Source organism: Mastigoproctus giganteus, chromosome 4 (genome assembly GCF_048544385.1).
Source record: "Mastigoproctus giganteus isolate SK-2022 chromosome 4, ASM4854438v1, whole genome shotgun sequence".
Taxonomy (NCBI): Eukaryota; Metazoa; Arthropoda; class Arachnida; order Uropygi; family Thelyphonidae; genus Mastigoproctus; species Mastigoproctus giganteus.
In genome coordinates this window covers 223,941,383-223,957,849 of record NC_143578.1, presented here as the reverse complement: position 1 = coordinate 223,957,849, position 16,467 = coordinate 223,941,383, and the positions used below count along the sequence as shown (strand labels likewise).

Sequence of the window (16,467 nt, the reverse complement as noted above, 5' to 3'; positions counted from 1 at the left end):
TTGGCTTGGGGTTCACCATACTTATCTTTAATATCTTCATAAATACTTCTTGCTTTTGCTTGAATGGTCATTGGACTCAGGGGCACTTGCTTCTGAATCTGATTTTCCATCCATATTATTAATAGCTTTTCCATCTTCAATATAGCACCTGAATGCTGTTTTGTGATCACTGTTGATCTTAAATGCACTGATCTTTTAACATGTTATTTTTTACGTGCACTGTCCCTTAAAATAGTATTCACTGTTGAAGCAGCGAGACCTAATTCCGTGAAAGTGATGACAAACTTTGTCCTGCTTCTTACTTCTTAAACATTTTCATCTTCATTTCTAAATCAATTGTTTGTTTCCTAACACTGCCAGCACTTTCACTTTCCGTTGGTCACTTTCCCTTCACCATTGTAATAAGTAAATGGGAGAAAATTTATTTATGTCTTTTATATGATTGAAGAATTCAGTGAAGGGTAAAGTGACCAGATCTTTAGTATTCTAATGCGGGACATCTGGGGGTTACAACCCCCCCCCCCCCCCCCAGAAACAATATACACTAAATACATATACTTCTTTGAACAACACAAAAGTATATCACACTATAAAAAAAAAAAATAAATAAAAAAAAAATACAGCCTATATATATATATATAATATATCAGCTAAAATAAAATAGAATAATTGCCAGAAGCATAGCAAACAGTAGAGTGAAAATAAACTGAACCAAATAAAATAACAATAACATAAAAAAAAAAAGAAGAGGGTAGTGTTGAAGCAACGTTCCTAAAATAATTTAGAAAATTAAGACAATTAAAAGAAATTTGGTGGTGCCCCCTAGTACGCACCCGTTTCGGAATTATGTGAAATCTCACTAAGGTGGAAACGTCGCCAAATAATTAATAAAATGAAATAAAATAGACTGACCATTATGCCCCATCGGACAGAGGACCACGAGGCCAATAATAGTCAGGGAATCACTGCATTTTGAATGCTAAACAAATCAATGCAACGTAGTGTTTCATACGAGCAGAAAGATAAAGCTAGAGAAACAAGCCTATACAATTTAAAGGTGTGTTTTAGAGTAGTTGTTGTTGTTATTTGGTTTTTAGGAGCATTAGCAACTAAGGCCATATTGCTCCGGGATATGCGATGGTCATTCCCTGACCTTTCCGCATCCTCCATATTTGGTGGTGATGGGCTCGAACCCCGGTCTAATCAAGAAGCGTGTGCTACGCACTGCTGCTCCTTCCCACCTGGCTACGGAGGCGCCATTTTTAGAGTAGTAAACTACAGAAGAATATCTAGCCTTCACTGTGTTGGGAGTATTGTCAATAAAATGGGTAAAACATCCACCCAGAAACCTGGGGATGACTTTCCAATAAGGTGTGTATAGCATATCCAGGAAGGATAGGAAAGATAGGAGGGATGGCAGGGTCATGCTTCCTATCAAAAGCAGCCTGAGCATGAAAGGAGTTTCTACTGAGTCAGAAGTTACACCATCCAGCATAGAATCAGTGTGGTGTGAGTTCATTGGAAGCAAAAGAATAATGAGAGTAATCTACATACCATAAGATTGTGATGAGTACGACCTGAGCCTCTCTACATTCAGATGGAATGGACAAGCAAGTGTGAATGTCTTATTATGGGCGACTTCAATCTTCTCCTAATTGATTGGAATTAAGTTGGAGGGGAAACTCACTATGGGGAAAAAAAGGTTTAAATAAATTGGATTATTATTATTTCTACCAGCAAGTCAGAGAAAATTGTAGGGTAAGAATATTCTAGACCTCATCATTACTCAAGAATCAGATCAGATGACATTACAGGTCTGAAATAACAGGAACCATTCGCAGATAGTGATCACACAATCGTTACTTGGAAGATGAAGAAAGATGCTGCAGTAGTTAAGGGCATGGGTTTTAATTTCAGAAAAGGGGACTGTGACAGTTTAAGGCTCTACATGGCTTCTATTAATTGGGTGAATTGCAGAGGGAGGGAAAATACATTAGAATTATGGAATGCCTTGAAAGCAATAATCACAGAAGCCATGAATGAATATATATATCATTAAGAAGATATAGCACAAGGAGGATGCCAAGATGGATGAATATAAAGCTGGTCAGTCTAATAGAGCAGAAAAAAATAGCATGGGAAAGTTACAGAGAGCCAAAAAAGTACTGAAGCCTACAACAGCTACAAGTTGATCTGTAATGGTACCACATATAAGGATAGGGAGGCCAAGGAGTATGAGAAAGCACTGGCTAAGAGAGCAAAGAATGGGGACAAGGAGTTTTTCATGCATTTGAATACAAAGAAGAAAACAAACCAGATCGGACCCTTGAGTACTAAATAACCTAGATGACATTGGTTTATTACTGATGAAACAGGTACTTTGCACTGGTCTTTACCAACAAAAGACCCTTCTTGCTGAGCCATATGAAATTAGTGATTTCGAAATTACAGATGACTGTTAAAAATCTTTCACGCTTAAAGGCAAGTAAAGCTCCTGAACTTGATGACATTCACCCAGTAATTTTGAGGGAGGTGGCGAAAGGAGTGTTGAACCATTAATATTAATTATGAGTGTCAATGGATTCAGGAGAGATTCCTTTGAATTGGAGAAGTGCCAACGTATCGCCAATACATAAAGGTGGTTTTTTATCGCCAATACATAAAGAGTGAAATCGGTAATTACAGACTAGTTATTCTGACTTCAGTGGTAAGGAAAAATATTAGAGGCAGCGATAAAGAGTGCAATCCAGGGGGCATTTGGATAGAAATGGCATTCCAAAAGACAGACAACATAGTTTTGTTACGGGAAAATTATGTTTAACTAACCTGGTAAACTACTTTGACACAGTTACTCATGAGCTGGATGTTGGGGACAATTGACATAATTTATTTGGATTTTAGCAAGACATTTGACTCAGTTCCTCATGAGAGGTTTCTATATATAAACTAGACCATGTTGAGATTACTGGAAAGATTCTAAGATGGACTGCAGAATGCCTGCAGGGCAGAAGGTTGTGTTAATGGATATTCTTCAGATTGCTGTAACATCTGAAGTGGAGTCCCCCAAAGATCGGTTCTTGGACCACTGGTTTTTTTTTTCTGATTTTCATAAATAACACATCAACAAAGGGATAAAGGATGTGATGTCAAAATTTTAGGACAACCGTAAAAATTGGTAAAGTCATTAACAATCAGTGCCAAGCAGTGCTACTTCAGGTTGATATGAACAGGCTTCAAGATGGTCAAATAAGTGGCAGCTACGTTTCAATGCCGCAATATGTAAGGTCTTACACTTGGGGAATAGCAACCTCAAAATAACTTACTTGGTGGGTTTGAATTAAAAACAATAAAGGAAGAACGAAATCTGGGAGTTACAATAAGGACAGATATGAAGTTTTCTGAACAGTGTACACAGGCAGCTAGGAAAGCCCATGGTGTCCTATTGATGATTTATCAAAAAAACATCCTGTAGAGATGGGGAGAATATAATCCCACTGTATAAGGCAAATGTAAGACCGCATTTGGAATACTGTGTCCAAGTATGGACACACCTTAAAAAAGACATTGAGCTTTTTTGACTTGCAGGGTGAGATCAGCAAAAGGACCACCGTATGAGAAAAGACTGATTGTGAGCTACAGAGCTTGGCAACCAGGCACTTTAGAGGGGGGGAAACTGATTGAGGTTTATAAGGCTCTGAGAGGGGTTAGCAAATTGAATGAAGGTGGAATTTTCATTGTTATAAAGGAGTCCAGAACTAGGGGCCATAAATTCAAATTACAAGGGAAGATTAGATTATAGGTTTTCTTTTAATCAGCGAATCATTGATTATTGGAACAAAGGTGAACTGAATAGTTATTTATGTGAAGAGAGAAGTGCATAATTTGTTTTTGAAAACAAAATGCACAAGGCATAATCCTTATGGGTTTTGGTAATTAACTATATAATATCGGTGTAGATACACCATATTTAACCCATAAATTTGAACTACATATGTAGCGTAAAAGGCATCGTTTTAATACCAAAACCCATAAGGATTATGCCTTGTGCATTTCGTTTTCAAATACATTATTACCAACATCCTTTGGCATCTCTCATATTGTGGATATTACTTCGCAACTGTGATGGCATGTTGCACTACCAGGGTACCTGCCCGCCCACTGATGATGAAGCCCACTAAGCTTCGAAACGATCGTGAGGGTGGTGGTATCCTCTAAAAATAAATAACAGTAGTCTTCTCTACTAGAGAAGTGTTATTTATTTGAAGTAGTGCAATACCAGCTATCTCGTTGTGAAGGCACCCACAATATGAGATACTATTAAAACGATGCCTTTTACACTACATATGTAGTTCAAATTTATGGGTTAACTATGGTGTATCTACACCGATATTATATAGATAATTTGTTTTATATTTTCTTATCTATTTTTTATTATTTTATAATTTTGAATTAATTTATATATTTTTTTATTATTTTTTTTTTTGGCTGGTGTAGCAAAAGCCTATGGCTTCCTTGTACTATACGGCTGATACGAATACTAAACATACTATGTATTTTTATGTGTATACCATGTTTTTTTTTTATGCTACATATTATATCTGTTTCTTCTAGTTATAATTAACATATTGCATGTTTCAGATAGTAAACGTTACTATATTTTGTCACTGCTTTATATTTTAACCTATTTTATGTATCTTACTACTCCTTTCCTTGATACTAAGATGCTCAGAATCTTAATGTTGAGTCTTTGGTATCAGCAATCATGCAATCAGAATATATGCAGATCTCCTGGCCTTGGTCTACCATGAATGGAAATTGTTTTACTTATGTATATTTTGTTCTGCATACAATTCAACACAATAAAGATTATTATACATGAAAAGAAATATGATTCCAATTATGATGTTATTTGCAAAAAACTAAACAAATAACATCATGATTACATTTTGATGAAATTACATAACTCTGAAATTAAAGTAATAGTAATTAATAGTTAAAAGTAAGTTAGTTTGATAACTGACATTATTCACCAGCAGTTTTATGCATACCAAACTGCTTCCAAATGTTATCAAGCCTATAAACTTAACCATCAATAAAAGCTGTTATGAATGAGGGCCAATGCTTCCCTGTAAGTATCTATACCAGGACTTTTAAGTTTGTTTTTTTTAAACAAGGAATCCTTTTGCAGATCTAAACCATCTGCAAAACCCTTTCTAATCTTTAAATATTCTGAACTAAATATACCCTAATAACTTTAAAATATCATATTTAACAATAAATTTTAAAGAAAATAGTGTGTGTGTACGTACAAATAGAATAAAAAAAAAATCAATAATAAAAATTAATGGAACATTTAAACTATGTATAAGTATAGTGCAAAAGCATCAATAATAATACACAGCCAAATCTGAATTAACAGAATGTTAGCAAAACGGCATCATTTTAAGTTATACTCATATTGTGAACACCTTCACAACGAGTTGCCATGATATTGCACTACTTTGAATAAGTAACGCTTCACCTGAGGAGAAGACTAATGTTACTTATTCTCAGATGGATACTACTGAATAACTAACATTAGTCTTCTCCTCAGGTGAAGCGTTAGTTATTCGAAGTAGTGCAATATCATGGCAACTCGTTGTGAAGGTATTCACAATATGAGATATAACTTAAAACGATGCCGTTTTGCTAACATTCTGTTAATTCAGATTTGGCTATGTATTATTGATGCTTTTGCACTATACTTATACATAGTCTAGACTTTTCCATAGCTTGAGGCTTCAGCCCTAAACGCTTTATAATGGAACATTTAAAGAAACTCAGGCTTTCCAATGCAGTGCTGAGGTTCTACAATGAGATTCCAGATGGTCAACTCTGTGGAACACACTTTATTATTATTTTTTTTGTTGTTGATATGTGGAGTTTGATGGCACATAAGCTACTTTGGCTATAATGCGCCAACACACTTTATGGAAAACTACTGTTCTAAGACAATTTTGAAACTTGGATATCTCTAAATCTGTATAAAAGTACTACTTTTATTTTTTTTTCTAATTATTTGTCCCTCTTAAAAAAAAAAAAAAAAAATATATATATATATATATATAGGAAAATAAGAAAATAAATAAATATTTACACTCGCTCTATAGTTTTGCCAAAACTTTCGCTCTACAGTTTTGCCATGCTACTGGCTTAGATAATAAAATCTCACAGAACTTCAACAAGTTCTGTGAGATTTTAACAAGTTCTGTGACAAAAAGCTCTTATAGTACCCTGGAGTTGCACAGAACTCGATTTGAAAATCTATGGTTTGTACAGCCAAGAACAAAAAACTGCTGCAGATGCCTGAAGCTTCGTGATATATATATATATATATATATTTTTTTTTTTTTAAAATACTGGCTTTTTCAATCACGAACTGAATGTTACAGGTTACTTATATAATTAATTTTTAGACAACTGGCAGAATTTTGTACAATATAATAATAAGCATTATTATTTTATCTGAGTTATTTATTTTTATATTTTTTTCACGTTAAAATAACATCAGCATCTCATATAATAATGTTCCCAATCCATGGCCTTGACTTGTTTAGAAACATCTAGGACCAAATTCCATCGTAGACTGGAGGATTTCTGATGTCCCTCTCATTCAGGTTTGGGTTAGCTGGTCTCATTTTCAATGAGTTAATGATTTCTATATTCCCTCCCCATCGAAAAAAAAAGAAAAAGAAAATTACTACATACCTATATGCTTCAGCATGAAAGGCACCAAGTTGGCCTGTATAATTTCCTATTCATTCATTGCTAATGTACATCGAATGTGAGCCATCCATTATGAATAATCATAATGAATGGTCTTGAAAGGGCACCACCAGGTTTAAAGCCTTCATTCCAAATTCAGTCCAAGTCAAGTTTAGTAATTAACGCATTTTTGTCAGTTTCGGCGCAAATCACACACTGAAGCATATGGGGCATGGCCAATGAATATGATTTTATTACTTGTACTTTCTGAACAAGTAATAAAAATCTGACTACAATCAAAATACAGTCATTACCCATGCATTTTTCACATTTATAATCAGATTTTATTACTCATTCTCAAAGAACAAGTAATAAAATCAAGTGTTTCTCCCACTTTCACTGCCAACACCTTCATATGCTTCAGTGTGTGGTGGTGTGCCTTCAAGTGATGGGAATGTGTTAATTACCAAACTTGATCCAAACCAAAGTTTGAGCATGTGTGAGAGGGAGGGGGTGCTAAGAGTTAGGCGATGATTATGAGAAACAGACTGTATAATTACACATAAAACTAATGACAAATGACTACTAAAGGGGAAACTTCTGGTCAATGCAAGTTGCAGTATTACATGAAGCAAATTGAAGCTGCATACTGAGGAATGTGGCCTCATACATGCATGTACACACTTGATAACTCCACTTGACAGGATAATGAAAATGAATAAAAGAGGATCCAAGTTCTAGGTTTGGAATTCATGGGTTCAGAAGGGATTTTTTGCTAACATTGTTGCTTGATTACATAAGAGTAGCTATAGCCAAGATGCCATTCTAAAGTTTTTATTTCAATCCAAAATCCTAATTTAATACAAATAACCAAGTACAAAAATAATTCTGATTTCAAATGTATTGAAATTTTTTAAACATTTTTTTTAAAGTGAAGTGGGAAGATACAAAAACATATGAAAACCCCAATTTCGTTATAAACACAAAATACCCTATGATGGTTTCTTTGCATTGCAGAGAGTGAATAATGGGCATACCTATAAATGACTATACCTATATAGAGTGAAACAGGCAGTTTTTTTTAAAGGCAATTTTTTTTTGTTTCATAACTGGTAAACATTCAGCATAATAGGAGTAACTATGGACAAAAGAAAGAAAAAGCGGTGCTAAGCACAGCTTAACAACACATTGTGACTTGGTCGTGTTTTTCCTCCCCCCCCCCAAGATGCAAGACGTGAAGCACACCAATTGCGAATGCAAATACATATTTCCATTTTTTTTTTTTTTTTTTTTTGTGTTCTTTAAAATGTCGGAAGTGGGCATTCATTAGTTTAATGAATTCCCACTTATTCATTAGTGAGCATTCATTGGATTTCAGAGAGACGACAAATGCTCGGAGTTTGACTGTTGAGACTGTGTATGAAGGAAAAAATATCGGCAGCCGTAGCCAATTCACTGGCCAAGTTATTGAAAGCAGAGCTATATCCAATTTATAATTTTCATGATATGCGAAATGTTTATTTTTTGATGAGTGTTTATTTTTATTACACAAAGGTCAACGTGCTCTGGAACAGTGACTTATTTCGAAAGACGGCACTAAAAAAGATAACACTTAAAATGTACGTTTTTATATAAACAAGGGAATAAAAAGCCGCGTTCAAATACGTCAGTTGGCTTTAAGAATTTCTGATATAAGGTTACACGTGTGTACTACCCCCCACGAGTTAGGGCAATAAACACGTAACAAAAACACAACGAAAATGCGAGGCTCGACAAACGTGGTTATACTGCACAATACAAAGCTCCTTCATGACACTTTCGAATAACTACATAAAATGTAATCTTTATTAAGATTTACATTAAAAGGCAGAGTGAACGAAAGTAATGGCGAAACTAAGTCATTCTCTGCCAGTTAATTAACAAACTTCCCTTTTGTCAAAATCAAAAAGGACAATTTAAAAGCTCAATTGCCACAGCATAATTCGTCTGTAGTTCAAAAATACTGAAACCAAAAGTAGTTAACGCTAACAAATAATATAATTCGTATAGAATACAACGAAAACATACACAAACCGCATGCATTTGGCCTTCAATTGATTACTTACTCTGTCGTCCTCTACTTCTTCAACCACAAGACTTCTTCGTCTCGATCGTGTTTCTACAGAGTAGAGGTGAGAAGGCATTACATGTACACCTGTTTGGTGCCTTGTTTTCACCATTGCCCTTCTTTTTTCACTCTGGTAACGCTCCACACGCCGCCATCAGGCGTTTCAACCATATCACAAAGCTTTAACACACTAAACAGGTACGCAATTGAAACGATGACAATTCTATACTTCGTAAACCCACAAAGCTTACAAAGGCGGTATTTTTAAATATTTTACATTCAGTGATTTCAGAGAGTAGTGACCAAACAACAACAGAAATTGGTAAAAACATATATCCTCTTTGGTTATTGTAAATAATTTCTGGACCGCTTTCTTCCTATTGGCAGTGAAAGTAGCATAAACCAAAGATGTGTAAAGGCTGGAATAAACCAAGCTCAGAGTGCCATAGTTACCAAACAAATACTAGATGGCACTGCGAACACTACAGAATAAAAATACGTTTAGATTCCATTAGACTTAAATTTACATTCGATCAAGCACAGACAAAAGTTTTATACGTTTAGATTCCATTAGACTTAAATTTACATTCGATCAAACAGAGACAAAAGTTTTATATTCAGTCACGAATGATTAAGAGGAAATAATGAATACATCAAGATCCAATATGAATTAATAACAGTAAATTTAACAAAAAGCAACTCCTCATAAAAAAAAAAAAAGACATTGTACAAAATAAAATAAAGCTAACAAAACAAAAAAAAAAAAAAAAAATGTTCTGTACAATCCAGACCAGGATTGTACACATCCTTTCCAAAAATCTTCGAATTTTTATTTCTGTATACCACAATTCAACAGCAAACAAACACCTGCAATAATATAGAGTCGACAAATTGCACAAGAGAGCCAAATATACGCTAGACAAATCACACAACTGTCCAAAACCAGCAATTTGGCAGGACTTCGGGCATTATTATTTGAAAAATTTATTCAGGAAATCCTATGTAGGTGCATGAGTATGGATATGTATGTTGTCAAACAAAACTGACACTGACACCTAAGGGGGCATAAATTCAAATTAAGAAAAGGCAGATGTAGAATAGATGTGCGGAAATTTGCCTTTAGCCAGCGGGTGGTTAATTGCTGGAACAAACTTCCATCTGTCGTTGTGGAAGTTGATAGGTTGAATAAATTTAAGGAGGAACTGGACAGGCATTTGGAGGGAATGGTGTGATTTTTTTTTTTTTGGCTGATGCTGCATAAGCTAATAAACATGCTTTCTTGCATCACATGCCACTACTACTATTGACACACACTCTCTCTCTTACACACACACAGCCTAAACAAGTGTGCGATTTGCGAAATGTTTGTGTTAGTTTTAATAATTTTATTTTACATTAGGTTACACAGATAAAAGATGATGATCTAACAACGTCACATAAAAAATGGCTTCTTATCACGAACTAGTAAGAACTTCAACAGCTTTGCGGGCTCGTCGTTGCTTGGCAACGAACCTAGAAAATTGTCCGTAAGATGACGCCTCCATCAGGATGAACGATAAACATTGATAACAGTTTGCCAGACTCTCTGAAATAGGACATTATCTATCCAATGAGGAGGTCTTTGTGTGTGTGTGTGCTAAGTGCAGTGAGCGTCAAGAAATTAGCCCCCGACTCAGCGTTCTGATGGGCGCCTGTAAGAATTTGAAGAGTTGTGTAGATGTCATCGAAGGTATTAAAGTGGGAACCCATCAAGCTCACAGTTGCCCAACTCAACAGCAGGGCTCACTATGGTGCATTACGCAACAGAATGCATTTTCTAAGACAGAATGCGCTGGTCTCGAAGAAGATAGTTATGGTCAGTGACTCCAATGTCAGGAAGCCTGGTTATATAATGTGCAAAAAGAACACTAAGCAGGTAGCAAAGTGGTATCGTCAGGGTTCTCCTGACACTGAGTGGAAAAGGCCCGGTTTCGAATCCTGTCGGTGAATCTAGGAACTCTGATGGACTTTTTTCCCTCCGTGGCTGAGTTAGTTGGTCTCTCCGTCGCTGAGTTAGCTGGATGAAAAAACCCCAGAAACTGGATTTTTTTTTCATTCAGAAAGACAGACACATCGACCAGAGAACACATGCAATTTAGAGAGATCATATATATATATGGATATGTGTAAGAGATTACGGATGGCCTTAATATAATAATTGCATCTGAATAAAAAGAATAGCCTGCGCGGGTAGCAAAGTGGTATCATCACCGTTCTCCCCACACCAGGTGGAAATGGCCTAGGACAGAATCCTGTCGATGAGGTGAGGAACTTTAATGGGCTTTTTTCACTCCGTGGCTGAGTTAGTTGGTCTTACTCAAGGTTTTTTCTCCAGACACTAGGTTTTTTTTCGTCCAACAAAACAGGCAAATGGACCAGAGAACACACACAATTTACAGACACAAATACAGGTTTTTGTAATCAATTATATAACTTTACTTTTTGTGTAAAACGAAGAGGTGAAATAAGAAACCAAGGTATACCTGCCCGGGGCAAAAGTTGATGAGGGTGTAGAGCAGATATCATCTTTTAAGTGCACAAAGGATGATATTGTTGTACACCTTGCCAGCAATAACATTAAGGGGAGGATATCTGCAGATTTACTTAACAAGTACAGGTCAAAGTTGAAAAAAAGTCGTGAGTTAGAGTTAAAGTTGAAAGTGTCTGCAATTTTGCACAGACACGATAGGAAGGAGGACATGATGAGAGCTTTATCAATCAGTTCAGCCTTAGACATATTATTCAAGGCTCATGGGATAGAATTGTTCTCAACATGGTCTGTATTGTTAACAAGAGAGACTGCATCTACAGGGAGGGTCTAACTTAAATCGAAGGAATACAAGAACGTTTCCTGATGATATCAAGTCAGTGTTAGGTGTGTTGGAAAACTGCTAGCTTGGGGGTTTTCACGGAATAAAAGATTAACAATAGCTGCAGGAACAGGTGAAAGTGATTCTTGCACTGTTCTATTAACATGAGCAGCAACCTGGGGGGAGGGGTGCTGGGAGATTCAAGGGCTGGTGGGAGTCATCATGGAACAAATATATACAAAGGGTACTAGGAACGTTTTGCAATATGACGCAACAATGAATCAGAGGAAGCTGCTTGTTGCTGCACGTTGAGACATGTTCATACGTGCATAGTAGCCGCCGGGCCAAGTCGATGGGCTTAGTTATTCATTAGTAGACATATTATTCAAGGCTCATGGGATAGAATTGTTCTCAACATGGTCTGTATTGTTAACAAGAGAGACTGCATCTACAGGTAGGGTCTAACTTAAATCGAAGGAGTACAAGAACGCACTCACGATGCCATCGCAAGTGCTTGCGATGGCATCGTGGTCACGAAATGAGATAAGGACAGTTTTGCGGTATAATTTCGTGCGTGGTTTAACCATAGACCAGTGCTTAGAAGAAATGACTCTTGCACTAGATGATGATTGTCCACATCGTACAACGATATTCAGGTGGTATAGAGAATTCCAAAGGGGAAATTTCACTCTGGAGGATTCTGAGAGGCCGGGAAGGCCACGAACGTCAGTTACGGAGGAAAACGTTACTGCTGTGAGGACAATGCTTGACGAAAACAGGCGAGTGACCTACCAACAGATAGAGGATACTTTGGGCCTAAATGCACCAGCAATTCGTTCGATTCTGCAAGATCATTTGCACGTGAAGAAACTTTGTTCTCTCTGGGTGCCGCATCAACTGACTGAAGAGCAGATGACACGATGTGTGACTTGGTGCCGGGAGATGTTAAAAAAGTTTGATAAGGGACAATCTCGGTATGTAAACAACATCGTGACAGGTGACGAGACTTGGCTGTACTATTACGATCTGCCGACCAAGGCTCAAAACAAAGTTTGGGTTTTTGATGATGACGACACACCCGTAATTGTTAGAAAATCCCGATCTGTAAAGAAGAAAATGATAGCTGTATTTTTCAAATCGAGTGGAATTGTGGAACGTGCCGTTTTGGACACGCAGAAGACAGTCACAGCTAAGTGGTATACTGAACAATGCCTGCCTAAAGTCATTGGATCTATGAAGAACCTGCGGCCAAAGTCAAGAATGGACACCTGGTACCTCCATCACGATAATGCTCCAGCTAACCGCGCCAAAGCCTGCACCGAATATTTGACCACGACAGGACTGAAACTTCTCGAGCACCCTCCCTACAGTTCAGACCTTGCTCCCTGCAACTTTGCACTGTTCCCGCATGTGAAAATGAAGCTAAAAGGGAGGCGGTTTTCCAGTGATGAGGACCTTTTACGGGCTTGGGACAACGAGTGTGCTTTACGCCCTAGTGAAACTTGGCAGAACTGGTTTAAAGATTGGTTTCGGAGGATGGAGAGGTGTATTGAATGTAGAGGAAATTACTTTGAAAAAATTAAATAAACAAAGCTGTATTGCAAAACTTTCCTAATACCCTTTGTACAAGGGCTGTGTTAGAGTAAAGAAAAATAACAACTGGTGCATGATACTGAACTTGCAGAGGCACTAATGCTAGGAGTATAGATAATATATTTGATGAATTTGAAATGCTGATGAAGACATCAAAGGAGGATGTTGTTGCGATATCAGAGACATCATCTCAAACAGGTATAATTACTACAGAACTGTAATTTGGGGAATACAATTTATATACAAACAATAGACAGGAGAGGAAGGAAGGAGGAGGAGGTTAAGCTGGTAGTTAAGAAATACAAAATCTAATGGTGTTGTTGTTGTTGTTGTTGTTGTTATTTGAATTTAGGAGCAAGGCCAACTTAGACCATGTTGCTCAGTGTATATTGTATGTGCATTGCGTGTGTTCTCAGGTCTATTTTCTATTTTGTTAGATGAAAACCCTCTTCTGAGACTCACTAACCGAGCCACGTTATGAAAAGGTCTCATAAAAATTCCTCACGTCATCGAGGGGATTCGAATACAGATTTTTCTCACCTGATGTGGGGGAGGACGGGAATACTACAAACAGTGCTACCAATGAGGGCCTAAGCAAGTGCCTCCAGTTGTATAGGGACACTGCAATATTCAGTCAGTTTGGTGTAACCTAAGCACTGGGAAAAAGAAAATGAGAGTAGGAGGGTTTCATAGGCCTAATGACTGTAATGACATCAACGAACAATTGTACAGAGAAATGGAGTGGGCGAGAAAATCAGAATGTCTAATTTTCTGCAATTTTATTGTGGTGTATAAGGCCTTGAATCGGTTGAGCAAGCTCAATGCTGATGGGATTCTTTGTCTTGCTCAGATTACGAATTTGAGTGGGCATAAATTTAAATTACGGAAAGATAGTTATAGAATAGATGTGCAGAAATTTGCCTTTAGCCAGTGGGTAGTTGTTTGCTAGAACAAACTTCCCTCAGTCGTTGGGTAAGTTGATAGCTTTAATCAATTCAAGGAGGAACTGGACAAACATTTAGAGGGAATGGATGTGTGAAATGGTTTTTTTTTTGGTTGATGCTACATCAACTTCCTTTCTAGCATCACATGCCTATACTGCGGCTACTATTTCGTTACAGATGCATAATCAAAATTAAAATTAGAGTACTTGTGATGATCGTGGTGATGAATAAATACAAGGGATCCTCGTTATCCAAAAATAACTGGTTACAGAAATTTGCACTTAAAACGCGGACCGAATTTTCATAATGTTTATTTTTTATTTATACACAGTAAAAATTGGATTGAAAGAATTGAAACATGAGACAATTATTTTATTAGACATTTTTATAATGATATGTTGAATAATGTAAGGTTAAATAAAGTAGTAGTAGTAGTAGTAGTGGCACTTGATGCAAGAAAGCAAATGTAGGAGCTTATGCAGCATCAGCCAAAAAATAAATAAAAAAAAATAAAAAAATCACACCATACCCTCCAAATGCCTGTCCAGTTCCTCCTTAAATTTATTTAACCTATCAACTTCCACAAGTTTATTGAAGTGACGCTATTTTTTAATTTTACGAATAAAGAATGAAACCAGATTGGTTTGGTTTTTTGCCATATTTTTTCAAATAAAATTGTGCCGTAGCATTAGTTGTGGCAAGAGGGTCGTTGTCAGAAAAATATTCAGGTATTTCTTCAGTTTTCTGAAGGTCTTCCTTTACTTATTTAATTTTCAAATATTTATCTTATATTGATTCCATCGTGTCATCATTTTCAGCTTCCTCCTCTTTTGTGGGTAGTTAGTCGATTTCTGCTACCTCCTCATTTGTAAGTGGTTTTGCGCTTGACTAAAGCAATTGTGCAATATTCCCATCATTAATCTTTTGCAACACTTACAATTTAAATTTGTATCCCAGTCACACTGCATTCTTCACATTCACGAACAGCATCAGGATATAACCTTTTCCATGTGCTATTCATTAATCTGCAAGAAATGTTCTCCAATCTTCTCTAATAATTTGTATACTATGCAGAATATTAAAACTTACAAAAAATCCTGCACGCTACAGTAGATACTATCGTAATTTTAATGTTTTTGTATTTTTTTATGAATCATTTGCAACGTCGTAATTTCAGGGACTCAGATAATGAATACTGCTGTCAGGTTCAGGGTTTCGGGATGCTTATTTATTTATTTTCATCTTGTTAATCATTATGGTGAGGTGGCGTGATTAAAAAGAGGGACAATGAACCTGGGGCAGGGAGATAGTGGTTTTAACTTGCAAAGCAGTCTAGAACAGATTCGCTCTCTATCAAAAAGGGTGTGCTCTTTTCTTGCAAAGACAAATCTATAGGTCGCATTGTGTTTATTATCTTATTATGTCCATCAGGGGTTTGCCCTAACTTTCATTTGAATAAGGCTGGCATTAACCCAGATAATTCCAAGGTCTAGGAACATAGACCTTCCCGGTCAATTTAACTCTTACAAGTTATCAATTTTCTATGTGGTAGAGTGATATAACAGTTTATTTGGTTGGTCTTCAATCTTAAGGTTTAAATTAATAATGAAATTTGAGTTTTGTTCTAAGTAAGAAGACAGGAACAATAGCTGTAACTATAAACTTAATAAGTTTAATAGGTAAAGAAAGTAGATACACATGTGTGATAAGGCAATGCTTCGTAACTGATACAAAACTATCATTAAAAACAACATTACAGCAAAATATTTTATGTGTGGACCTCTAGACAACTAGTATAGAATTAGTTCTATTTACTTTCATTTCTTTGACTTTATTCCACTTTGAATCAATGAGGGTCGCTAATTGCCCTTTCAATCAAAGGAAGATAAGGGAGTTAATTCCCTATCCTTACTCTTAAGAATTCAAATACTAAGTCGCTTTTAAAATAACGGTAATATCGCCAAAAATGTTTGGAGAACTCAAGAAGAGAGTCAATGAACAAGCAAATACAGGTTTGTCTTTAAGTTTCATTCGTTAAGATTTTTGATGTACTTTTAGATGTAGAGTTTCATCTTTTAAGTTTCGTTTGTTAAGCTTTATAATATACTTTTAAATATAGTTTCATGTTTTAAGTTTCGTTTGTTAAGATGTTTAAACTTTTAAATATAGGCATGCGAAAGAAAGGTGGATCGTTATATAAGCTAGGGAGCAGTGATGAACTGTTATTAAA

The 16,467-nt window shown here is 36.2% G+C and overlaps 1 protein-coding gene across 1 annotated transcript in view; it reads right to left on the bottom strand.

The window, feature by feature from the left end:
* LOC150087437 (ATPase family AAA domain-containing protein 2-like) overlaps positions 1 to 9,166 on the bottom strand; it is a 450,193-nt gene extending 441,027 nt beyond the window's left edge. The window contains exon 1 of the mRNA XM_090372484.1: positions 8,850 to 9,166. Within this exon, the coding sequence (XP_090228610.1) occupies positions 8,850 to 8,963 (114 nt within the window). The 5' untranslated portion in view covers positions 8,964 to 9,166. The remainder of the gene's footprint in view (positions 1 to 8,849) is intronic.
* Positions 9,167 to 16,467: the final 7,301 nt, after the last annotated feature.